Source organism: Megascapheus bottae, chromosome 6, assembly GCF_031878675.1.
Source record: "Megascapheus bottae isolate mThoBot1 chromosome 6, mThoBot2.hap1, whole genome shotgun sequence".
Lineage (NCBI taxonomy): Eukaryota > Metazoa > Chordata > Mammalia > Rodentia > Geomyidae > Megascapheus > Megascapheus bottae.
In genome coordinates this window covers 34,084,982-34,111,768 of record NC_143514.1, presented here as the reverse complement: position 1 = coordinate 34,111,768, position 26,787 = coordinate 34,084,982, and the positions used below count along the sequence as shown (strand labels likewise).

General features: G+C 38.4%; 2 protein-coding genes across 2 annotated transcripts in view; one reads left to right on the top strand and one right to left on the bottom strand.

Moving 5' to 3' along the window:
• The window catches only part of Tnni3k (TNNI3 interacting kinase), a 262,734-nt gene that overhangs the window by 225,708 nt on the left and 10,239 nt on the right, over window positions 1-26,787 (top strand). Inside the window, 1 exon segment of the mRNA XM_090333972.1 lies at window positions 4,806-4,915. Coding sequence (XP_090190098.1) covers window positions 4,806-4,915 — 110 coding nt within the window.
• On the bottom strand, window positions 13,690-26,243 carry Lrrc53 (leucine rich repeat containing 53). Its single transcript, XM_090333640.1, is given in 5 exon segments — window positions 13,690-15,714; window positions 15,716-16,007; window positions 18,771-19,266; window positions 22,784-23,602; window positions 26,165-26,243. Coding segments are annotated over 5 exon segments (3,711 nt in total).

The window sequence follows — 26,787 nt, the reverse complement described above, 5'->3', positions numbered from 1 at the left end:
GGCTGCACTTCATTCTACAAAATAGTAGACTAAAAGGGAATATTTTAGGATTTTAGAGTCTCGGATCTGATCATTGAGCTCTGCATAGTAATCTTCTTGGCAGTGGTCCCACGGCATCAGTCTTAAAATCTGTAGTCATGTGTGAAATTTTACTTGATCTTCATACCTTAAGACAACACTAAAAATCCTGGTCATCTAAATAAAACAGAAAACATACGACGTAGGTGTTGTTTTAACTCCTAGTTCTATCAGTTCAGACTAGATGGTATCAGTTCATATCTTAGATGTGTAGAAAATGTGAACAACAGCACAGCTAACACTTACTGGGGATCACCAATGTGCCAGGAGCTATGCATATGAAATTACTCCTAACACCCTGGGATTTGGGTTCTGTTACGATTCAACACATGCTCAGTCACACTCTAGTAAAAGGTGGAGTCGAGGATTAACTGGATCGATTTCTCTCTCAGAAGACATTAGTCATCACCATTACATGGTATCTTCCCGGCTACATGTTACAGGTAGAAAATTATTACTTACAGAGGCAAACTGTATTAATAGGATCACCCAGAGAGTTTAGAGCAAAGCCAGAATGGAAATTAGCCCGCCAAATTTCCTGTAAAAGGTATTTCTTTTCTTTTTTTAAATTTTTTGCCGATGTAGGGCCTTGAACTCAGGGCCTGAGCACTGTCCTTGGGCTTTCTCAAGGCTAGCGCTCTACCAGTTGTCCCACAGCAGCACTTCCATCTTTTTTCTACATATGTGGTACCGAGGAATTGAATCCAGGTCTTCGTGCATGCTAGGTAAGCACTCTACCACTAGGCCAAACACCTGACCCAAGGGTATTTCTTAATATATGATATTGCTTCACTTTATTGAGGCCTCTTACTAAATATTTTTAACAAAAGATAAGATTATTGACTAAATTTGCCAGTAGGTCTCAATATTCTTCCTTATTATCATGTAATTTAATGTTAAACTACACATTATGTTCATTCTACAATGTTTCTTGATGGCTAGGCATTGTCCCCTGTTCTGAAAGCATTAAATGATTAAAATATCCATTGCTACATTGTCATTCGTCCATTTATTGAATGAATATTTACTACATTGAACACAGTGGAAGCTGCATCAATTTTTAGGTGCTATTTTGAACTACCATACTTATTTATTTATTCATCACGTATATCTGGAAATTGATAGGTGTGAGAGCTACAAAAAAATCATAGTCCTAGCTTCCAGGGGCTTGTGATCTACCTGGAGAAGCAAGCACATAAGTAGGCAGTTCAGTCTCTCACATTTAATGTTATTGTGGTATAGTGTAGGGTTCTGTGGGAGTGCACCAGAAGAGTACCAAGAAAGAGTCAGTCTAATCTAACACCTAGAGGACAGAGGCTGCTGTGAAGGAAATTCAGCTAGGGAAGAGCATTCCAGGCACAGAAATCATATTTCAGAATTTATGAATATACCCTCCTAGGGACTGAACTATTCAGTCATTCATTATTAAATATGGATCCCTTAAACAAATTCTATTGAAATATATATTAACATTTTAATGATTATTTTTGTTTTTCATATGTTTGTAATTCAATATAATTTAATTCTAAATTTGATTCTAATTTTAACTTATAATTTTCCCAAAAATTCAGAAATCAATGTATTTTAAATGTAGTCTATTATGAACTTCTTTAGATGGATGCCAGGTGTCACATATTGTAATGTATGCCTGCACTAGGGCTCCTGCACTAGGGCTCCTTGGTCTGTCCCTCTTGAGAGACAATACTGACAATCTCCACTCAGAAATTCCTTTTTTTTTTTTTTGTGAGTCATGGGGCTTGTACTCAGCCTGGGCACTGTCTCTGAGTTCTTCAGCTAAAGGCTATGGCCCTACCCTTGTGCCTGGGCTGGCTTTGAACCTTGATTCTCATATCTCAGCCTCCTGAGTAGCTAGAATTACAGGCGTGAGCCACCACGCCTGGCTCCAGTCAGACTTTCTTTTCCTGATAAACAATGAAGAACATGAAACCACTAACGGGAGCCATGGTTATAAGCATCCGTGAAGCAGCCTTCAAAATGGTGTTTAATTAAGTTCCACTACTTACCATAATAGGAGGAGAAAACTGTCTTTCTAGAATTATGGAACCCAATAACCACACACCTATTTAAATTTGAATTTATATTAAATGAAATTAACCCAACTAAAATTTCTTTTTCTAAAATATGGTAGATTCAGAGAGAAATCAAGCAGTGTAATGCTTTAGAAAAACTAAATTACAGTTCAAAATCAAGGAATGAGTACTGGATAGGCGTTAGATAGAGTAGATTGAAGGCAAAAGAAATAGAAAAAAAAGAGAAAAAGAGGGAGGAATGAAGTAAAAAAAAATCAACTTATAGCCTAAAAAATCGAGTAAATTGAGGGGAGGGATAGATTGAAATGAGCAAGATGAATTGCATTCATAAATTGTTTTATTGAGTGCTATGTCCTTTGTACAACTACCTAAAGGTTATACATAATACAAATTATATATTATAATGGGTTATCATATTATATATTTTATATACTGTTTATGTCTTTATTATATGTGATAACTATGTTTTATATGTTATCATATATTGTGTTATATATTATGATGTATACATATATTATCATATATAATAAAATACATAGTATGCTTTGTTGTTGAGTATATTTCCTAGTAAATGTAAAAATTACATATATGTGCATAATAAGGAGTCCGTTTTGCAGACACACTGTTCAAGAGCCTTGGGATGGCATACTGGATAAGGCAGAACATTTTCATCATGGCAGAATGTTCTCAACACCATTCTTCTCCAGGAGGTAGTTGCATATTTAATAAATTCTCTCAACATAATAAATCATCTCATAATAAATCATCTCAACATAACCAGTCTCAATTCCATGACCTCTCATGCTGTGTTGACCACTTTCTGATGGAGGTGATAATGAGTAGTTTCTCTGCCAAAAGTGCATAGAACAACTTGGACAAGAAGATGCCATAGGTGTAGAATATGCTTTAAATAATGAAGAATTAAATATTATTCATCTCAAACAAGTTTTCCAGATAAAATTCCAAGAAGCAAATAAATTACTCAACATTTGCTCATTAGAATCAAGAAGCACCTCAAAGGGAGATTTCTGGGATCTGCATTGTTGATGAGCACATTTTATAAATATTCCTTTTCCTTTCATTAGCAGAGCTATAATTAGTTTAGGTGCTTTTGCTGCATGGGTTTATCTGTGTATAATTGTAGCACCAGTGTAAAATTCTCCAAATGATCATAAGGTTAAATACAGCAGATTAAGGTATAAGATTGGTAATAATTGTTAATTTGCTTATTGATTTACCTAATTCTGATAGGAAATGGAAGTAGTTGAGAGTCACCAATGAAGGGAATCTAATATGCCTAACATTTGGAGATACAAATAACACATTTGCCAAGAATGAAACACAAACTAAACAACGAGTGGATTTATTTGCCACTAATTAATAAAATATTTCTTGTGATGCACAACTTGAAAACGTCCTCACACTTGATATTTGTTGGGCATGACCTTCATCTCTGAGGCCTGATCATCATTCCGGCTTAGAGGCTATTGAATGGTTTGGCCAGGCATTCCTCATGTTCCTTGCATACCTCTCTTAAGGCATCTCTGTGTACGTGATTCGACTGAGCCTCCCCGCAGCACAGGTCTCCTGCGCTTTCCTGCACTTGTCCCGCCCAGTAAAAGTTTGCCCCAGACCCTTAGTGATAACATGGTGGCCCTCTTCCTATTGGCTAGCTTCCCAGTTCCCACCTTCTCTTTCCCCAACAGTATATAACTAATTGCCTGATGCAATAAACGAGAGAGATCTGCTGCGCTTTCATGGCTGACACAGCTCCTGGCTCCATGTGATTTCTTCCCAGGTAATTGGGGGAGGGCTGGGTCATCCATACTTAACCATCTCGCTCGGCTCCGGGGGACTTCAGGCTGGCCCTGGGTCTCCTTCCCCCGTGTTGCTCCACAGTAGCAACAGATATTGACAGTAGTTCATGAATATGTGCCAAAGCCTTTAAGGTAGATATGCCCTCGGACATAATATTTTCCCCCTCAATATATGATAGCAGGTGGGAGAAATAGACACAGAAAAGAAGACTGATTCTTTAAAGTCTTTAGAACAGTCTTAAGCTGGGAAGTGATTAGGTAAAAATCATTACATGTAGATTAATTAAAAACATGTCAATATAGAATTAAATAATCTGAGGCATGCTTAATTGCCTATGTTTTAATTTAGAGAGCAGCAATTATACAATTGTACATTGATATAGATTCAACAAAATAAAATATATACAAGAACATCTCAAATATTTTAACAATGTTTCTCCCTGATAGATAAAATTACAAAGTCCAGTGGCATCTCATATCTGGCTGGGCACACAGACTTGCTCTTTAGTCTGGAATGTAAGACATTGCATAGTCTTATCCAATCCTTTGAATCTTTCCTTCCCATAACATGATGTACATCTACTATTCTTCAGATTCTGGAAATTTACTTGCTCCTCGTGTGTTCTGTTGCTCCATTATTAATGTCTTCTGCTCTCTGTATTGAATCCACAGCTAAAGTTCAACTTCAGAGTATGAAATAATACACCCTTGCTTAAAAGTATAGAGGGAGAAAAAGACAGCCTAGAGGTCACTAAGAATCCCTGCTGATGTTGCATGGGAGTAAATTTTTATGACTTCTGTTTTGTATCTACACTTGTTTCTTGACATACCATGTGAGTTTGAAACCATTAGTTTTCAGTGGCTGCGGCAACTGACATGGCTTATCACCACATCAGGCTTCCCATTGGGTACTCCATTCCCAAGCCCATATCTTCTCTGCTAATGCAAGGGTGAAACGCCTGTCCTGAAGTGAGTACATTTTGCTTCCTCTTATAAAATGTGTGATGGTCAAAATCTGTCACGAATAGTGAAACTCCAAAGTGTATTTTCAGTGTGTATTTTAAGACTGTCAAGGCTGCAAGAATGATTTGCCTTCTGCTCTTTAATCTAATTGCCTCAAGAAATCTGTATAGCTCATATTTCTTTGCTGCTACTCTCTGATTTTGAAATGTTTCTCACAGCCGATTAGTGGGAAAAGAAAGGAACAGGTTATGACAGATGACTCAGATTCTCATCGCAGCTGCAATTTTATTAACTACTCTTGAGCTATACTTAGTCATTGTCTGAAGAAAGAACTTGGTCATCAGATAGAATTGTGTTAGCTTTTCAAATAAGGCAGCTTTTCAGGAAGAGACCCCAGGGTCTCTGGCTCCTGCTGGAGTAAGAAAAGTGGGTCCTCATTGATTTCCAGCATTGAGTGACTATGTGAGAATGTGGTTAGCAGAGTAGATTTAAGAGTTCAAGTGGATGAATCACTGTTACAGAAAGAATAAGAACAAAGTAAAGTGGAATATATAAGCAGTGGAAGAACATTATAAGTATAGTCATATAACTAAGAGAGCAGAGTGGTAACTGCCTAATTATCCCAGGGTGAAATCCCATGCCACCAGTCTTAGAGAAATGGACATGGGTGATTGAAATTCTTGTGTTTTGACACCAGCTCATCGGTTCTCCATCAAATGGAGGGTGTTAGTTATTCACAATGTGTGTTGTTCTCAGTCATAAAGTACTCATACATAAGTACCTCATGGCCCTTATTTGCTTGGTTCAAACTATCCCTATTTTGCTTTTCTTAGTCATCCCTGTTTCTGATCCTTCCAGGTCATTGTCTCTTCAACAGGAGAGCAGATGCAGTGATGCAATTATTTCATGAAGTATCTAAACACAGGTGAAATAGAATAAGCCATTTTTCAGACATCTGGAAGGAAAAAGAAAATTTCCATACTTTGTCAAAAGGCAAAACCCAAACCCAGTCATTACCCAATCCCATTTGTGTACACTGGCTCTCTTTTGAGGAAAAATAGAAGTTCTTAAATGTGAATTGAGTGCTTGAGCAGATAAATTGTCAGACCACTCTATCTGACTTGTTATGTAATTATTTGTTTAAGACCTTCTCATTACTAGAATGTTAGTTCTTTATTTTCTTTTGTTCATTTTTCTAATCTCAGCACTTAAAGCTATATCTAGTAGATATGCAGAAGTAATTGCTGAAGAAATGAATCATACATCTTGATTTTCTGTGTAGAAAATTTTACTATTAAACATGTAATATTGAAAATTACATGGCCTTCATAGTTTTATAAAACATTTTCTATTTCTGTGTATGACAAACCCACAGCTAGCATCATACTTAATGGTGAAAATTAAAACTATTCCCTCTAAAATCAGGAACGAGACAAGGATGCCCACTCTCTCCACTCCTCTTTAACATAGTATTAGAATTCCTAGCCAGAGCAATAAGGCAAGAAGCAAGCATAAAGGGAATCCAAATAGGGAAAGAGGAAGTGAAGCGTTCCTCTTTGCAGATGACATGATTCTGTATTTAAACAACCCTATAGACTCCACTACCAAGTTGCTTGAGCTGATTCAAAACATTGGCAAGGTAACAGGGCATAAAATTAACCCTTAATGGTTGTTGTTTTTAATGTACTATGTTATCTCTCATCTCTTTTGCTGTCCCTTGGTTATCGCATATTGTTACAATATTTCACTGGTTATCTGATATATTCTATATATGCATATTTGGTTATTTGAAGTTGAATAGGGAAGGGAGGAAACCAGGATGAGGGGCAAGGGTGGGGGGGAGGGAAATGGAAACCAAGACATGACAAAGGGTATCAATGTATGTGAAGTAATGCACCTTCTATTTGGTGAACATAATGTAACTCTTCTATTAATTACAATAAAAAATATACGAGGAAAAAAATTAACCCTCAAAAATCTACTGCCTTCCTATATGAGAACTGTGAGAGGAACGAGGCAATACTCTGGAAAGGAACTCCTATTGCAATAGCCTCAAAGAAAATAAAGAACCTAGGAATTATCTTAACTAAGAATGTAAAGAAACTTTATGATGAAAACTTTAAACTCCTGAAAACGGAAATTAAAGCAGAACTGAGGAAGTAGAAAAACCTCCCAGGCTCCTGGATTGGAAGAATTAACATCGTGAAAATGACAATCTTGCCAAAGGCTATCTACAAATTCAACGCAATACGCATCAATATCCCAATGTCACTCTTTAAAGAAATAGAAGAGGCAATCCAAAATTTCATATGGAATAATAAAAGACCCCGTATAGCTAAAATAATTCTCAGCAGAAAGGACAGTGCAGGAGGAATTTCAATACCAAATTGTACACTCTATTACAGAGCTATAGTAAGCAAAACAGCTTGGTACTGTCACAAAAACAGGCCTGAAGACCAATGGAATAGAACTGAGGATACAGATATTAACCCGCAGACTATGGCCAACTACTCTTTAATAAGGGAGCCAAAACAATAAAATGGAAGAAAGACAGCCTCTTCAACAAGTGGTACTGGCAGAACTGGTTAAGCACCTGCAGAAAACTAAAGTTGAATCCTTCTTTCTCAACCTGCACAAGCATTAACTCCAAATGGATCAAAGACCTCGAGGTAAAAGCCGACACACTGAAAACTTTACAAGGGACAGGAGATACACTAGGTCTCCTTGGCACAGGTCAAAACTTTCTTAATAAGGACAAATAAATAAAACAAATCAGAGAAAGGCCGGATAAGTGGACTTCATGAAACTGCGGAGCTTCTGTATGGCAAAGGACATAGCTAGTAAATTAATTAGGAAGCCTACAGAATGGGAGAAGATCTTCACTAAGCATACAATAGACAAAGGCCTCATATCTAAAATATATCAACAGCTCAAAAAATTGAATCACGCCAGAACTAACCTCCAAAGAAACAACCATCCCATTAAAAGAGGGGCCAAAGACTTTAAGAGAGTCTTCTCTGAAGAAAAAATAAGAATGGCCTGTGAACATATGAAGAAATGCTCAACATCTCTGGCCATAAAAGAAATGCAAATCAAAACAACTCTAAGATTGTACCTCACTCCAGTTAGAATGGCCAGGGTCAAGAAAACTAACAACAACAGATGCTGGAAGGGATGTGGCCAGGAGGGATCACTACTACATTGTTGGTGGGAATGCAAATTCGTTCAACCACTATGGAAAGCAGTATGGCAGTTCCTCAAAAGACTAAACATAGAGCTCCCCTATGACCCAGCAATTCCCATTGGCATTTACCCAATGGTCCAGAAATCAGGACAGACTAAATCCACTAGCACAATGATGTTCATCTCAGCAGTATTTGCCATAGCAAAGATATGGAACCAACCCAACGCCCCTCAGTTGATGAGTGGATCAACAAGATGTGGTATTTATACACAATAGAATTCTATGCTTCCATCAGAAAGAATGACATTGCCCCATTTGTAAGGAAATGGAAAGACTTAGAAAAAATCATATTAAGTGAAGTAAGCCAGACTCAAAGGAAGATAGGCTCAATGGTTTCCCTCATTTGTCATAATCAGTAAAAAACCTTGGGCTCTCCTAGCAGAAATTTACAATAGGGCAAAACCTAGATACATAATGCCAAACAGTATGATGCTAAATGAAAGGACCTCTAGGATATAGAAACAAAAGCCATATAACAAGTGATTGTATTCCTTAATGTACTATGTTATCTTTCATCTCTTTTGCTGTCCCTTGGTTATATCGTATGGTTACACTATTTTACCTTGTTATCTGATATATTGTATATATGTTTATTTGGTTATTTGAAATCTGATAGGGAAGGGGGAAAACAAGATGAGGTGTGGGGGAGGGGGGAGGAAAGTGGGGACCAAGACATGAGAAAGGGTATCAATGTTTGTGAAGTAATGCACCTTCTATCTGGTGAATATAATGTAACCCTTCTATTAATTACAATAAAAATACATGAAAAATTTTTTTCTTATTAACTCAGGCATGTTTACTGAGGGAAGATATGCTAGCACCTAATCTAGAATTTATTTTTCTCTGTGGGAAGAGAGCTATGTCAAAGTTTAGCCTTAAGGAATTATCAGAACAATCACTTTAGCTTTTCTTTACTGACTCCTCATGATTATAGATAAGAGATATGTAAAAAATTTAAGTCATTGGCAAGTTCTAAAATATAATTTGGGGTTATAATGTATGACTTTAGCAAAATATGGGAAAATATGAAAGAGAATCTGGGATAGGGTCAGGGAGAATACTATTAAGGAAAAATACCTAATTCTAAGGATATATATAGAAGACTAAGATTGTTTACTTAATAGTAAAGTCCTATTGCTCAGTAGTGAACTTTATCAGCAGACTCAGAGCTCTACTGAGGTTTAAGGATGGAAGGCAAAATGCATCTCATGAAAAACAATCTCTTTACCTTACTGGACATATCCAGGTGTCTTAGTGAGTTGAGTCCTGGGTCATGAAGTTCAACTGCATTGAGCTGTTATCATTAAATCTCCCAGCCAGGAGAGTTGTACAGAAAAAGAAGAGTGGATTAATTTTCATTTTCCTTCAATGATTAATTTATTAAGCCCCTACTCTGCACTTCCAGAAATAAGGGTTGGTAACTCAAGAGAAATATGTTCTCAAGAATCTTCAGGCTAGAGATAAAGTGAATAAGCATTAATGAATTTATAGTTACAAGCCAAGATGAGAGGAAACAAGAGTGTGTGAAAATGAACACTAAAGTAATAGTAATAAGTTTAAAGACAAATCAGGTAGGTAGGGAAGTCTGCCTACTACAAGTGATGCTTGAGCTGAGATCATAAGCCATCAAGAAGTGCTTGCTAAAAGAATGGTTAGTGAGAGAGTAAAACAGTTGAAACGAAGAGACCATGCACAGATTTATTGAGAGAAAAGATGAAAGACTTGCTAGTCATTGAATCATTGTAACTAAGGAGGAGTTAAATCTCTGTGCCTGTCATCATTTGCAACAAGATTTTTAAGTCTAAGACCCTCAAGCCATACTATCCTACTCATTACTTTTACCAACTTCACAAATGAATCTGTTTTTCTGCCTTGAATGTAAGCTTAGTATTTTTTTCCTTTAAGTATGCTGTTAATGAAGAAGAGTAGATAATTATTTTATTAGTGAACCAGAGTATATCTCTAGCCTATGGAGGAGAGAGAACATTGTTGGAAAACTATGAAAGCGAATATGGCAGAATCAGAACAACAAGAGACAGACCCATAGAAACTAGAATAGAGAATTTGGACATGAAGTTATAGGTGGTTTTACTTTTGTCTTTAAAGCATTATGTATATACATATGTATAAAGTATTATATATAAGAAAAGCAATTTTGAACATTTTTTAAGTTGATATGTATTTCTAGAATGGTTAAAAAAACTCTGAAGGATATTATAGTGATCGAGGGAATAATTCAGAGGGCTGCAAACCACATCCTCTAAAATGTTTATTAACACAAAGATTCTGGTGCCTGATCCTAAAGCTAAATCTAATAGAAATCTCTGGGATGCAGCCTGAAGCTCCATTCTAACAAGCACCCTAGAAACATGTGCCCCCAAGAAGGTAGAGCATTAGAGGATTGCAATGAAAGTAAAAGATAGTGAAGTCCTGTCAGTGCTAGGCTGCCTTCATGGTAATCCACTTGATTATAAACAGCCGACAATGGTTGCCATGGGGATCAAGGGGCAAGAGTAAGCCTCACACTTCATTCAAAGGAAGCCAAGAGAGGAAGCGGACTGGATTTCAAAAATGGAAGACAGAAAAAGTGTCATTGCTGTCTTCTGACAGTCAGCAACTGACCAAGAGTAAGCATTAGACTTTTACATATCCAGATATATGTATGTCAGTGAGAAAAGAGAATAAAGCTGAAGACTCTACAGTAAAGGGATAATGCTTTACCAAAAAAAAAAAAAAGTTAAGGGACAGATAACTATAACTGTGTGTGTGTGTGTGTGTGTGTGTGTGTGAGAGAGAGAGAGAGAGAGAGAGAGAGAGAGAGAGAGAGAGAGAGAGAAGAGAGAGAGAGAGAGAGAGAGAGAGAGAGAGAGGGGAGGGAGGGAGGGAGGGGGGAGAGAGGGAGGGAGGGAGAGGGACCTGGCCTACAAAGCTGAGGAGCTATCAGGCCACATAGAGTAAACAATAAATTTACCAAGCAGGATATTGGCATGGATATTTGTGTTTGTTTTGTTTTATTCATTTTTCTTAAAGGTATGGAACAGAATAGAATGGGATCTGGTAAAGCAGACAGATGGCATAGAAGTTCCATCCAGGCAGAGAAGCTGAATAACAACTGAGTGGATAGGAATTGAAATTTAAGACAAGAGAGTTCTGAATGCTGGTGAGGAAGAAGAAGGCTGAGGTCTTGCACAGGGAGAAAGTCTTATCTTTGGCTGATAGTCTTGCCTAGGAATAGGACTAGGGAAAGGTGTGGCATTATAATGAATTTTACTTTGTTCTAGTGACTCTTAAGCTTTATTACCCCAAATACAGATGTAAGTATACAAAGGCCTACCCAGATAAGGAGATGAGGAAAGAGGAAGATTAACCTTTGATTTTTCTCACTAGGAAATGGGAAACATAATATTCTATATTGTGAAGGTATACACTTCTCTGGAGGCCAATAAATAAAAAATTTTTGAGTACTATCTATATTTTTGAAATACTCGTGGCTTTGGATGAAAGGAGTTTATTCTGCTGTTTATGTCTCTTTCACATCTAATATTTATAAGCACATTCAGTTCTTCAGCACAGGAGTGGTGAACTCAAGATGCCAAACCTTGAAAGCTTCAGGATAATGGCTTAGTTTTTGAAATCCTGTATTAATAACAATAATAGTAATTCTCATTATAATTCCTTTTGTTCCTGTTCCATTGCATTGATCTGAAGCCATTTATTTTTCTGGCATGATTGAGGCTGAGATCGCCACCTTGTGGACAGACAGGATTTTGCAGACTTTGTGATGAAGTGCTGCACACCCTGGAAATCCTTATTTTTTTCTTAGAGAAAAAAAAGCTTTGAAAATTTCTACTTAAAACATAGCATAATTATCAACAGAACGGTTGCAAATGAATGAAATATACCAAAATGCATATCAGCTATACTATAGTTAAAAGCTAAAGTTGTTATTGTCATGTCATAATTAAAAAAAAAAAAACAGGTCAGGAACAAAAATCCAAAGTATATTTCATATACTCATAACCACCTGTGTGGAAAGCAATACTTTAATACGACTTATTGAAACATGTATAGAAGATTTCATAAAATGAGAGCCAAATACAAATTTTTATTCATATTTGATCTTCCATTTGTTTGAGGCTTTAAAAAATAATGGTTACTTTTTTATGCAATCAATTTACTTTTTTTCATATATTTTTATTGTAATTAGTAGAAGGGTTACATTATATTTGCCAGATAGAAGGTACATTAATTCACATACATTGATACCCTTTCTCATGTCTTGGTCCCCATTTCCCTTCCCCCCACGCCCACCCCTCATCTTGTTTTCCCCCCTTCCCTATCCAAAGTAAGATACTGTAACAATATGAGATAATCAAGGGATAGCAAAAGAGATGAGAGATAATATAGTACATTAAGGACAACAATCACTCATTATATGGCTTTTGTTTCTATATCCTAGAGGTCCTTTCATTTAGCATCATACTATATGGCCTTATGTATCAAGGTTTTGCTGTATTGCAAATCTCTGCTAGGAGAGCCCAAGGTTTCTACTTGATTATGACAAATGAGGGAAACCATTGAGCCTAAGTTCCTTTGAGTCTGGCTTACTTCACTTAATATGATCTTTTTAAGTCTTTCCATTTCCTAACAAATGGGGTAATGTCATTCTTTCTGACAGCAGCATAGAATTCCATTGTGTACAAATACCACATCTTGTTGATCCATTCATCAACTGAGGGACATCTAGGTTGGTTCCATATCTTTGCTATGGTAAATAGTGCTGCAATGAACATTGTTGTGCTAGTGGATTTAGTATGCCCTAGATTCTGGATGGTTGGGTAAATGCCAAGTAGTGGAATTGCTGGGTCATAGGGGAGTTCTATGTTTAGTCTTTTGAGAAACTGCCATACTGCTTTCCAGAGTGGTTGAACGAGTTTGCACTTCCACCAACAGTGTAGTAGTGATCCCTCCTGGCCACATCCCCTCCAGCATCTGTTGTTACTAGTTTTCTTGATCTTGGCCATTCTAACTGGAGTGAGGTGGAATCTTAGAGTTGATTTGATTTGCATTTCTTTTATGACCAGAGATGTGGAGCATTCCAATAGACACATAGTTTTTGTTTTTGTTTTTGGGCTTGAACTCAGCACTGTCCTTAGATATGCTCAAGGAAAAGCACTCTACCACTTGAGCCATAGCACCACTTTCAGCTTTTTTCTCTTTATGTGGTACCAAGGAATCAAACCTAGAGGTTTGTGCATACTGTGCAAGTACTCTTACCACTAGGCTACACTCCTGGCCCTAGACACAGTTTTGAAAAAAAAATTTTTTTTCTAATTTTTTGAAGAAGCCTGATCACCTACTTGTATTAGACATATTTTGTGACTCCTTTGTTTGTGTGTGCGTGTGTATGTCTTATAGTCAACAGTGAATTTCTCATTTATTGATGAAGAATATCTGAGGATTTGTTCTTTAAAACAATGCAGTGTAAACTGCATGTGAAGGCTAGGAAGAAGTCTGTGTGTTCTTTTGAAGAGAGCTAATGTAGAAAATTATGATTGTTTGAGTTGTTGTGTTCACTCTTCACTGCTTCTAAAGGTGATTTGGTAGCATCCTCGGCAGATGGGGAGAGGACGGCAAGCTTTGCAGCAGTGTTCTCAACTTCATTTATATTGCCAGGAACTAGAGACACCTCGTTTTCTGCCTTAAAACTACTGTCTTTTAACTCTAATGATAGGCAAAGCACATCTTGTGTCTCCATTTCCACAGCCCCTTTTCTGTGTACACAATAGTCTTCATCTGATGGAACACTTTGAATTTCTTTCCCATCCTGCACATTACTGTTGTTTTGAATAGCTATTTCATCCTGGAGTATTGTGTTTTGCACTTTATGAGAAGTTAGGATACCAAAGTCATTCACAGTTATGGTGTCCATCAAACCTAGATTGTATAATACATGTGTTTCACCTTTTCCATTTTCCACAGTCTGTGACCTTTCTTTGGTCGTGTCGTTCGGGGTCATTTGTGTGATCCACATGATGGGACTAGAACTCATCCTGCTTTCATAAAATGTGTCTTTCTCTGCTAGCTTTCTCTCTAGGGCTTCATTGCTGTCATCTCTGGGGAATGCATTTGTGCTGTCAATTTCCTTCTCACTGCTATTGGTAAGAAGCCAAGAAGCTTGCCTACAAACAGGAGAAGAACTCCTGTGTTTGGGAAGCTCTGTTCTATTTTGGCGTGTGATAGAATTTGTTGGTGAGTTGTTCTTGGAGTGTGTCCAGGAATTGAGTGAAGAATCATACAATTCTGTGTTAGGAAGAGATTGTCCTACATGACGTCTTCCTTTATCCATAGAACACTGCTGCATAATTTGATGCGATTTTTTAACTCTCGCTATTGGTATTTCATTATTTCCAAGTTTTTTGTTACTTGATGATTTCTCTTCTTGTAACAAAGCTTGATCCTGACCTAAAGTGTATTTCTTGTTACTTGGGTCAGGTGGGTGTGTACCTTGAAGATATGTTTGGTTCTTCAAGGACAAAGAACACTGATTTAATTGGTTGGTGTTTGATTTGAACTGGTCTGTGTGCTTACCGGACTCTTTTGCTTCCTGGTCAATCACACCCCTGGGATGTGGAGATGGTAAAGTGTTGTTTTCCAAAGTGCTGGGTAAATAACCCAAAGTTTCCACTTGGAGCTGGGCTGCACTTTGCTCTTGCTCAGCTGAGGGTGAAATGTGTGAGGGTAGGTGCTCATGATTCCTCGTTGCACACTGAGGCAATGTTGTGTTTCCATTAGGAACCTGACCAGCTGAGTAACACTTGCTCTCTCCAGAGCTCTGGTGGTCTACAGACACAGTGACAGCACCAACAGGTGGGGCTGGTTTAGTATTTCTTTTGCAACATGGGGCCTGTTTTGAGTGTTTGAGAGACTGTCTTTTTGAAGAAGGTTTAACAGAGTTATTACTCTCTGGCTGTTGACAAAAACTCCCCAAAGATTCAGGATTTCTTTTGACCTTTTCCGACAAAGGTTTGGATAACATCTTAGGTGGTAACAATACTTGTTTATGCTTCTTGAGAAGCTCAGGCAAGGATCTTTCTGGATGGATTCTGACTTTCTTAAAAGGATGTAAATTTAACTTAACCCTTTTGATCAATGGCCTGGTTCTCTTGTTCAGAATCTGTGAATCAGACAAGCATGGTCTCCCTTCTTTTTCCCCTCCAGCGTTGGTGAGATGCAAAATAGGTACTTGATTACTTTGATTTTCCTGCAGTTTCTGATGAGTGGATGTTTCAGGTGATAGCAAGCTTTTGAGGGCTACAAAGTCAGGCTGATGAAAGCTGGCTCTCTTTGTGCAATGCATTTTCTTGAGTTCTGTTGATAACCTTGGGGAGCCTATATTATCCTCATTCAAAAGAAACTTTTCTATTGCATTGTTAATTTGGATCTGCTCTTTCTCAGACTTGGAATGTTCTCTATATTTTGGCTTCTTTTTCTTCATATAATCTTGAAATTGATCACAGGTCACATATTTACAGATAAGGGACTTGTTTGACTGATAATATGTTAGGCTTACTGCATTTTACCAGTCTTCGGGAATCATCATATTTTGATCTAGGCTTGTGTAAGAACCTTTGTACATGGAGTTTCTTAGGCTCCCAAGGGTTGGATGGTGAGCTTGTAGTAAAATGTCTCTTCCTATGAGGTTGTAAGCCATTGTCTTCTTTTTCTATTGAAGACTGCCACAATCCATTGGTTAAATGCCTTTTAAGACTTTCTCTTGCCAAGGCTGAAACAGATGTTGCATATATTCTTCTAAATGTGTCAGTGCTGATATCTGCTGAACAATAAATGTGGGAATTTAGCATTGGACAGATCTTTAGTAGTTCAAACAAAAAAGACATAGGAACCTTACAAAAAGTATAAAAATGGGCTCCCTTGATTATGAAAATTCTTGAATATTTCCTAATTTTTAACCAACCTCACTAAGGCTCTTTGGCATTGTACTGTGATTGTAGTGACACTCTCCACAGCCACATTTCAATTAGCTCTAAAGCTAACTTAGAAGTTGTAGAATTAGAAATATGAATGTTTTCACAGTTGAATATGTTTAGGTTAGGTATTGTTATTTTAGCTTTAAAGATGAATAATAAAAGAAATCCTTCACAAATGGCACAATATTTTTTTCTGTACTCATTTCCTATTGAAAATAGAATATTAAGAAAATAATGACCACAATATTTCAGAATATTCGCATCACAACTGAATATAGTAAGAGAAACACTATTTGTATCATTGAAGTGCAAAGAATACTTTTTGAATTTTTTCCTCTAACTTACACAACATTCATTAATATTTGTTTAGTAAACAGGTATATGGAAAGATAGCCTAGTTTCTTTCTTACTTAGATATCAGCTAAATGATGTATCCAGGATCTGAACTCATCTGTCTGATACTGAATTATATCCTCTTAACCATAATGAATACTCAGCATAAAATATGTTACAATGTACTTCTTCCTGTTTCATGAAACTGTTTTAGTCAAAAGGAAAAGGAAGCATTTATATTAAGAAGGAAGAGGAAGACATGAACTAAGCCCCAGACTACCATCTAACTATAATCTAAGATCTGTTATCAACTTGGTGGGTAACCTTGGAGAAACTACTTACTCCATGTGTTATTAGAAATTTTGACTAGATGAGAGCCTTATGTGAATATTCAAAATATGCTGGGGAAAGAATTTATCAGATTCTGAGAGTTATGAAATGCAAAGATAAATAGAACTGTATGGCTAGATCATCTTTAGAGTCCTCTCGCTCCCTGAAAGTCTGTAATTCTGTATTTCCAAGCTGCAAGGCACAAATATAGAGATGTTGTCTCCTTGCTGACATCCCCACCAAACCAAGTGTGGCCTTGGGTGTTTTCTCCTAAATACTTGCCCTCTACAGCTCTAGTGAATGCTTCTCATGTGACACAATTTCAGATGTATGGTCAAAGAAATTGTATTGTCAAGCATAGGTGGCTCAGGCCTGTAATCCTAACTACTCAGGGGACTGAGATCTGAGGATCATAGATCAAAGCCAGCCTGGGCAGGAAACTCTGTGAGACTCATCTCCAATTAACTATCAGAAATCCAGTAATGGTGCTGTGGCTCAAAGATGTGAAGTGCTGGCCTTGAAAGCAAAAGATTAGGGATAGCATCCTGGCTCTGAGTTCAAATTCCATGAATGACCAAAAAGAAAGTAACTGCATTGACATGTCAAACATATGTTCTCCATGTAAAATGAGAGACTGGTTTGAAAATAGTTAAGAAACCATCTTCTCTATGATATGAAAGTTTCCCACAGAGAAGTAAGGGCTTCAGATAAAGCAAAAAGCTGAAATGACTTTGAAAAGTTAAATGCTTATTTCTCAAATATTATTTATTGTTTTAATAAAACAAAAGCAGCGTTCGTTAGTTTCTAAGGGGATGTTGCTTTCTGTGGCTTAATTCCCTTGTGTCAAATCATCACTTCCCCAAACTTGACCAGAGCTGGAACATGAGAAAGTAAGTGGAAAAATCTCCCTTTCTGCCTTAAGTAACATAAGAAAATAGTACAGTTTCCTTCTTCTCCAATTGTTCCCAACTCCACCCTTAGGACCAAGCCCCCAAGCTACAAACTTGTTGGTACAGTACTTCTGTCATCCATATTTTGAGAGAAAACTTGGCTTGCAGTAAGGCCAGCTCCAACAAGTGACAGGAACCTCTAGAGAGCAACTGTTAAAGTTTTTGCTGCTGAGTCTGAAAACATCACCACTGTACCATAGTCAGAAAGACATTTAATTCATTGCCTCCACCTAAATATTGACATCATCCGTGTGCAGTAGGTAGATGTCACGACCAGATTCACTTGGCTCTCAACATGGGACAATGAATTAAGCCCTGACTTTCCTGAACTAGGAAGTTATCATCCTTGACAGCTCAGCAAGCCAAGTATGTTTCTTGACATCATTCCTGAAATGAATCACTAGTGTTTGAAGGCCCATTCTTCTCACATGTCATGCTCCGAGGAGGTTGCTTACTGCAGAATTGGCATAAGAGCTCAAAGAATGTTGGAATGAAAGCTGATACCTACCCTCTCATAAATCTTAACTACACTATTGCTATTTAAAGGGGCTCTCATTCTTTAAGAAAAAAAAATAGTGTTCGTTTTTGAGTCTCAAAACTAAGTAAACAGAAAATATATTCTAAGCTTCTGAGGGCAGAAATGTCCCATCCACACTTGGTCCCCCCATGCCCACCAGCTTACATGAAGTTAGAGAGAGGAAAAAAACAGAGAGAGAGAGAGAGAGAGAGAGAGAGAGAGAGAGAGAGAGAGAGAGAGAGAGAGAGAGAGAGAGAGAGAGACAGAGACAGAGACAGAGAGACAGAGAGAGAGACAGAGAGAGAGACAGAGAGAGAGAGAGAGAGAGAGAGAGAGAGAGAGAGAGAGAGAGAGAGCACGCTCATTGCAGTGATTCCTAGTGATTTCTGTAGCAATCCAATGCTGAGGAAATTAAAAGAGCTTCCCTCCTTTCAGGATAAATCATATTGGAATTTTCTAAAGCAACATAAACTCACCTATTTTTCCTGATTCCTGCTGTGGCAGGGCTTGAGACTGAATGTCCACAGGCTTGAGCTTTCTTATCTTTTCAACTCTCCCTGGACCATGTATTGTAACTAAGCCTGTATCATTAACAGCTGCCCTTTTCCCAGGAGGCTCTGAGCATCCTGTCTCCAGCAGTCTACCATCCAGGCAAAGCAAAGTGCTGTCTGCCTCATGGTCCTTCCCTTTCAGGTTTCTAAATGATCCATCAAGGGCTGTGGACTCAGAGGCCAATGTTACTTGATGGCTGCTTTCCTGTAAAAGTGGCATTTCCTTTCGGCACCCCACAATGGACCTGACCTTTATCTCATTTTCTTGAGTTAAGTGGCAGTTACAGTATCCCATAGTGTGGTAATTTCTTGCTTCATGAACACACAGGGATTCATCGAAGGTTCTGCAACAAAGGTTTTCTGATGTGCGTTCATTTGCTTTGCCTTGTTGGAGTTTCCAGTTAAATACAACTAAACCTAGGCAAGTGAGACCAACAGCTCCTGTGACAAATAGAGAGACCATGAAAAGATAACATTATAGGAAGGGACATATAAATCACTAAATGTGAAATCCACAAATATGAAGGTTAATGGCTTGAAGGGCATCAGAATGGGTGGGAAGTCTATCAGGCCGAGCAGAGGCTATTTTAATTGACATTCTGCTTTCCAGTTTGGAGCAGTCTTTTTATATATATTAAAAATTATAACAACCCATCTGGGGTCTCCGGTAGGAAATAAAAGGGGCCTTTCACAGACTAACATTAATCCAAAAAAAAATAATTCCATGGTAGAGTTGTTTTTCAACCTAGAAAAATTCTTAGTTCCTATTTCTCTTTCTCATAATAAATAAAAATAGAATATCATTAGTCTACATTGAAAGTCTCACATATGCTAACCTCCATTCCCTAAAAGATACATTAATCCATATATTATGGTCATATTTTATTTATCCCTAAAGATTTACCAACTGCCAGTCCATTGACTTACCTTTAGCAAAAAAAAAAAACAAAAAACAAACAAAAAACAGAATCCTTGGTATTCAACATTCCATACAATCTTACAATTCCTTTCTTTCCTAGCCTTATTTTTTCCATTATTCTCCACATTTGCTTCAAACTCTAAGTTGTCTTAAAACACACCTCTTAGCCTTTCTATAAACTTATAATGATAGCTTATAACATTTTCTCCTATCTGTGCTTATTTAATTTGTATTTATTTTTTTGTCTGTCATGGGACTTGAACTCTGGGCCTGGGCACTGTCTCTGAGCTCTTTAGCTCAAGCTATCACTCTGCTCCTTGAGCCACAGTGCTACTTCCTGCATCTTTTTCATCACAGTCTACATCAGTACAATTTTCTGGATGCTACTTCTGGTTTTTGATATTTTGATTTGGGTAACATTTCCCCCCATATTGCAAAGATCGTTCTCTTTCATGAACAGCCATGACAAAATGAATGGCATTCAACTGCAGACAGCCTGGCACTATCATTTTCTGTGCTATACAAGCAGTGCTTGGTTTCTGACACAGCTGCAAGGAACAGTGTTTCTCAAATCAAGCTGGTGGCACTCCACTTTTCCACCCAATGTTTTCCCATCTTGACAAACGGATGCTCTCAACTACCCAGAACCTCCAGCAAGAGCCTCTGAGCCATGTCCCCACAACTTAGGCTGCACAGTTATCTTCTTTGTCTCTTACCACGTGTAACAGTAGAAAGTTGTGTCCAATCACTCACTTAGCCTATTCACTGTCTGCCCTCCCCTGTTGGAGCTAAGCAGAATGAGGAGGCAGACCCCGCTCCACATTCCATTCCCTTCTGTACTGGTATCCTTACAGATTCTGTAAAGGAGGGCTACATTTTCAGTCTGTGGCTGAAAACACTCACTTTGGGAGTGGGACAAGCCTATTCCCTCCTCTGGAAGGGAGGGAGGAGTGAAAACGGGAAAGTGAAGGAATAAGGTTCAAGTGGTTTATTTGCATATGTAACAGTAGAATGTTAAAAGTTGTTGAAGTTGTATTAGAAGATGGAAGAAGGTTAAGAAAACTTTGGAGAAGGAGTGAGAATGATGCTGTATAATGAATGGGTTTATAAAAATGTTACAATGAGGGCCCAGAGTCTAGCCTAGTGGTAGAGTGCTTGCCTATCATGCAGGAAGACCCAGGTTCGATTCCTCCATACCACATACATAGAAAAAGCTGAAAGTGGTGCTGTTGCTCAGGTGGTAGGGTTTTAGCCTTGAGAAAGCCCAAAGACAGTGCTCAGACCCTGAATTCCAACCAGGATTGGCCAAGAAAAAGTTACAATGAAATCCTTTACAATTAAGAAATAGTAATAAAAACATATAAATTAAATGAAACAAAAGATATGCCTGAATAAAATCATGATAAAAACACATTTCTACAATTAATATACAACAAAAAAAAGAAAAACAGGAAGGTAAAATAAACTCCACTGGGGATTGAGCATCAGCAGGAGGAGAGAGGGTAGAGAGGAAGAATGAAAACAGAAAAATGTATGAAAATAGAAAAATACACCAGCTGAATTGTTTTCGAAAGCAAAGAGGAGGGAGGAAGTAAGTGAAAGACGAGGGAGGGATGAGGTTTATGTCTATCTCTCTATGTCTATCTACATTACAATACTCTTATAGTTCACTGCATAACATATGCTTGGACAGTGCTATAAAATTAACTTAATCTCTACTCAGATTTAAACCTAATTTCTACTAAGGTATATCTAAACTTAGATTATAACTATTTTGTTGCCAGAATCCAGACTACAGTTGATTCCAAAACAGGGGTTTTAACATGTTAAAATATGGTGGGGGAGGGAGGGAGAGAGAGAAAGAGAGAGAGAGACAGAGAGAGAGAGAGAGAGACAGAGAGAGACAGAGAGAGAGACAGAGACAGAGAGAGACAGAGACAGAGAGAGACAGAGAGAGAGACAGAGACAGAGAGAGACAGAGACAGAGAGACAGAGACAGAGAGACAGAGAAAGAGAGAAAATAATAATATGTTCAACTTTGGAGAGGGAATAACATTATTGAAACAGTCCATTTCTTGAATGGAATCAATAAACTTTGGACTTGAATTCCATCCCAATACATTTTCTTGGGTGTGCTTCAATAGGTCTGCTTTAGTTTTTCCTCTTTTATTAAAGGAATATAGTTCATACTACCCAGGACTAAGTGAGATAATATAGTGAAAAGTCAGTGAATTGTCATTGTAGTGATTGTGATTACTGCTTACAGTACTTATTACTATTTACATTACTGCTTATATAATCTGCTCTCTGTTATGGTGATAAAGTGCCCGGGAAAATGAAATTACAAGGAGGAAAAGTTTATGCTTGCTCATACATTCAGTCCACAGTCAGTTGCTTCTGTGTTTGGGGGCCTGTGATATGGTAGATCATCACTGTAGGGACCTTGTGGTGGAATAAAGCTATTTACTTCAGCCAGGAGACAAAGAGTCAGAGATGGAGACCTAGGCCTCCATTTTTCCCTTTAAAGATATCTCCAATGCCACAACTTCCTTCAACAGGTACTGTTTTCTAGTGGTTCCCTCCCTTTCCTGTGGTACAACTATTTAGGCACATGTAACACACATAAATCTACTACTGCTATGGTTTAGGTCTTGTGTTGTTGCATTAGGTCTTGAAAACCTCATGAAGAGAATATTCTGTTTGCTGAAGCCAGACAATAATCCAATTTTTTTAAAGTACCCAGTTTTCTGAGAAAGACATCATTTGGTGTATTTCAAAAATACGGACAGGAGTCAGGCATTGGTGGTTGGTTCCTAAAGGTAATCCTAACTACTCAGGAGGCTGAGAGCCAGAGGGCGGAAGATTTCTCTAAACTCCATCTCCAACATAACCAGCAGAAACAGGGCTAGATATGTGCTATGACTAGTCAGAACCCTAGCCTCACAAGCTTGAGACCATGGATTTAACCCTCCTGCCAGGCTAGGAGGGAAGAGGAAGAAAAGAAAAAGGGGAAGTATTTGCATAGGGTGACCTGCCTACCTGCAAAGCCCAGGACAGCCATGAGGGCCACATCCTGCCCTGGGAGAAGAGGACGTCTGTCCTTCACAACCAGAGTGGTGGAGTCGGGAGCCTTGGGTTCGCAGTTGCTCTCAGACAGCCTCAGCACACTCCTTGCCAGGGCCCCAGCTGCAGTAGCAGACAGGCAGTGCAATTCCTTGACATTCTTGAGTGTGTGAGCAGAAGACGTGGTGTAGTTTCTCAGGAAGCGGGCCAGGGGGTGGAGGTCGCAAGAGCAGCTCCACTGGTTCCTGTCTAAGCTGAGGAGGCTTAAATGCTTCAGTGGAGTGAAAACGTCAGGCATGTGGGTCAGCCTGTTCCGGGACAGATCCACTTCCTGCAATTGAGGCAGGGGACGGAAGGCATCTTTCTCAATGAAGGAAATTAAATTGTTAGATACATCCAGATGCCTGAGACTGTGCAGATTGGTGCCCCCAAAAGAAACGTCTGTGAGATTGGTGATCTGATTGCCATCTAGCTGGAGCCGGGTCAGGGCCTGGGTGGCATGGAACCAGGCCCCTCTCAAGGTGCTCAGGGCATTGTTGCTCAGTACCAACACCCTCAGACCAGACAGCTTGCTGAAGGTGTGATCCGGGAGAGCAGAGCTGGAAATGCGGTTGTGCTCCAGTAACAACGTCTGCAGCTTGGTGAGACCATACAGAGCGTCTTCCTGAATCCTCTCAATACCATTCCTGCCCAGAGAGAGCAGGGTAAGATTAAACAAGAGAGACAGGTTTGTGCTCTCTACAGAGGAGAGGTAGCCATCGGTGACGATGAGAACTCTCGTGGTCGCAGGGGCTGCTGTGGGGAAGAAAAGCAGAGACTAGAGGCAGGATGCCCACGAGTGGGAGAGGCCATGAAAACAAAGGAAGGCATGGACACCTTCTGAGCAATTGCATTCCCTGAATAGGAACAATACACAAAATGAAAACGACTCTCTGACTTCTAAATTTGAGAAGGAAGCTGGCAATTTGTCAGAATGATGGATTTTTGTAATCTCTGTGACTGTGACATATTTGTTTGAGAAGCATAAACCCATCTGTCCCTGTAGATGTCAATATTAATTCAGTGCTGGAGATTATTGTCATTGATGTTGTTTGGAGGGTGGTTTTTTTTAAGGCATCCTCCCTTTGAAGCTGGATATTCACTGCTTCCTGTTCTGTCTTTGCTGTACAGACTCATCTAGGAACTGAGCTTAAGCCTAAGCTTCAGAGAACCCCCTGCAACACACATACACACACACACACACACACACACACACACACACACACACACACACACAATGTGTATTTATGCTGTGAAGTCAATCATCTCTCAAACAAGTTGTGGGTAAGGGGCAGTGTGGGTAATGAGAAAGAGCGGTTGGTTTCTGCATTTTACCTCGAGGCTAAAGAAAGTTGGCAACTTGGTAAGGATCTATTTTCTCTCCAGACAACCTGAAGATCTGTCTGTGGGGTTCTCATTATAGTCGAGGCCACCTTGGCCTCCTGTCTTCTATCTGTTCCCTCCAATGAAGCCCGTCATGTGATGACAGGTGGTAGTCAGGACTTCCAACTGTTAAATCCCTTCACCATAATCACCTCAGAGCGATCACTGCTCTGTCATTAGAAATCAAAGCGTTTTAACTCAATAAAGACGTATTATAATCAGGAGTTATTGTAGCACATCTTTATCATGCTAAAATTGTTTTGACTGCAAATGACAGTGTCATAAAAATGAAGGAGTCCATTATCCCAGGGTGGTCTACAGGTGATATTAGAACAGTCAGCCATGGTGGAAGCAAATTGTAATTCCCTTATGAAATTCAGGCTGTGGAGCTGAAACAAAGAGATTTTTTTTTTAAGTAAAATACAAAGGAGTCTCAGAATGCCTTCTTTTGGAAGAATTGTTTTTCACCCAGTAGCAAGAAGGATTAAACCAGATATTTGCTTTGTTGTGCTGTGTTGTTTTGCATTTGTTATTGATTATTTGAATTCTATTAATCCCAGCCAGTTTGTGACTTGGTACTTCTCATTGTTTTTTGTATGAGATGCATGAGTTTTGTTTCTATGGGCCCTCCAGTCTTTTGGGGATTTGTAGACTCTGAATGAGCAAGCTATTATTTCTGTCAATTACTTCTTGTCTGGAACTAGACAGAAGCTACTACATGTGACATTCTGTGAATGAGGAATATATAAAGTAGCAATGTAGATGAAAAATGTTTACTTCATACACACATCAACTATGCGAGATCACCCACATACTAGCAAAGAGAAAAAGAAGAAAAATCTGTATAAAAGGGAATTTTAGAGGGTTGAAAATTGCACATGTTTAAGTATTTTCAACACTGATTGGGAACAATATTCATGCCAACTAACCTTGAAACCTTTTCTCATTTGTCAGCAATGATGATAATGTTTACTTCCTAATTCTCAGAGCATTTTTGGATTTTAGATATGAAAGAAATGATCTGTTTTGACTCTGTCATAACTCAGGCTGACCAAACATTTCCCACTGGCAGAATGGAAGAACTTATAACTTGTTTATCTCTTCTTGGATATCAGAATGTAAATCACATTCTCCTCAAATTTGTTAATAAGGTGTCTTATTAAATTGTTGACTTAAGCAAGCAATATGTAATGAATACAGGCAGTGTATCTTGTTAGCATTTGTACAGCTCATTTACCACCAATAAAAAACGACCAGACTTTCAAAATGAGATGTACTGTGATAATAATCTGTTTCACTGATACATCACTTAATCTTACTAATGCTGAACAATTGCAGTTCAGGTTTCCGATTCATTTAATTTTTTTCAGTTGGTGAAAGGGTTCAAATGTGAACAAAGTATGGGCAAAAACAGAATTAAAATGATCTAATTTTTTGTATGTTTTTTTGAGGATGTGCCATATTAAATGGCACAATTGTTTTGCAATGTAAATATCCCTGTTACTTCTGAAAGTCCTCCTACAGTAATAGCTGAGATAATAGGGAAGAAGAAAATAAAATACTAGGGCTGGGAGTTTGGCCTAGTGGTAGCGTGCTTGCCTAGCATACACGAAGACCCGGCTTTGATTCCTCGGTACCACATCCATAGAAAAAAGCCGGAAGTGGTGCTGAGGCTCAAGTGGTAGAGCTCTAGCCTTGAGAAAGTCCAAGGACAGTGCTCAGGCCATGAGCTCAAGCCCAGGACTGGCAAAAAAAGAAAAGAAAAGAAAAGAAAAGAAAATACTGTTAGTAGTTTGTTTGGTTACTGTAAAAGGCAGAACCTGTGAAAGTTTTCATCATTCATGCTGGAGATAGACAGCAATCAATGCAATAAATGGCAATGGCAATGAGTTGGCTGGGCATTCTGCCCACTGCTTTATAGGGTTGTTGTATTACCTACTACATAGGTTAGCTGGTGACAGAGAGTTACATCTCTGGAGCATATCACACAGGATGCAGGGCAAGCTGTCACCATCTGCAGAAATGTGGTCAAGAGTATGAGCCATCCACCTGGAAAGAAAGCAGAGGGCGAGTAGTGCATATCATGAGACTGTCGCTTACTATTCATGATTTCAGGATAGACAGATCCTGAGGCCTTCCTATGATGGCTGCTTTCTAATGAGCACATGAGCATTCCCATAAAGGAAATGGCCAGAATACGTAATGGCCAGGGAACTTAAAATGAAATGGAGAAACACTTGATCATAAATTGAGAGAAACCACACAAAGGACACCACCCATTAGTACAAGCTGGAAAGCAAATGAAGTTTCCAGTTTGTTGTGCATTGCTATATCTAATCCTCTTTTGTTGCAACCTAATTGGAGACTAAAGAAACAGAAGTTTGGCATAATAAACCACTTAAAGTCACATTGTTAGTGATTATTGAAACAAGTCTGTTAGCTTTGTTCGGTATTCAGCAGAAGTTAACCTTAAGTTTGGAATCTTGCATAATTACTAGTGAATTATTTTATTCTTTACAGATTTATATACCACACTTAGGGAAAAAAAGGACTAGGAA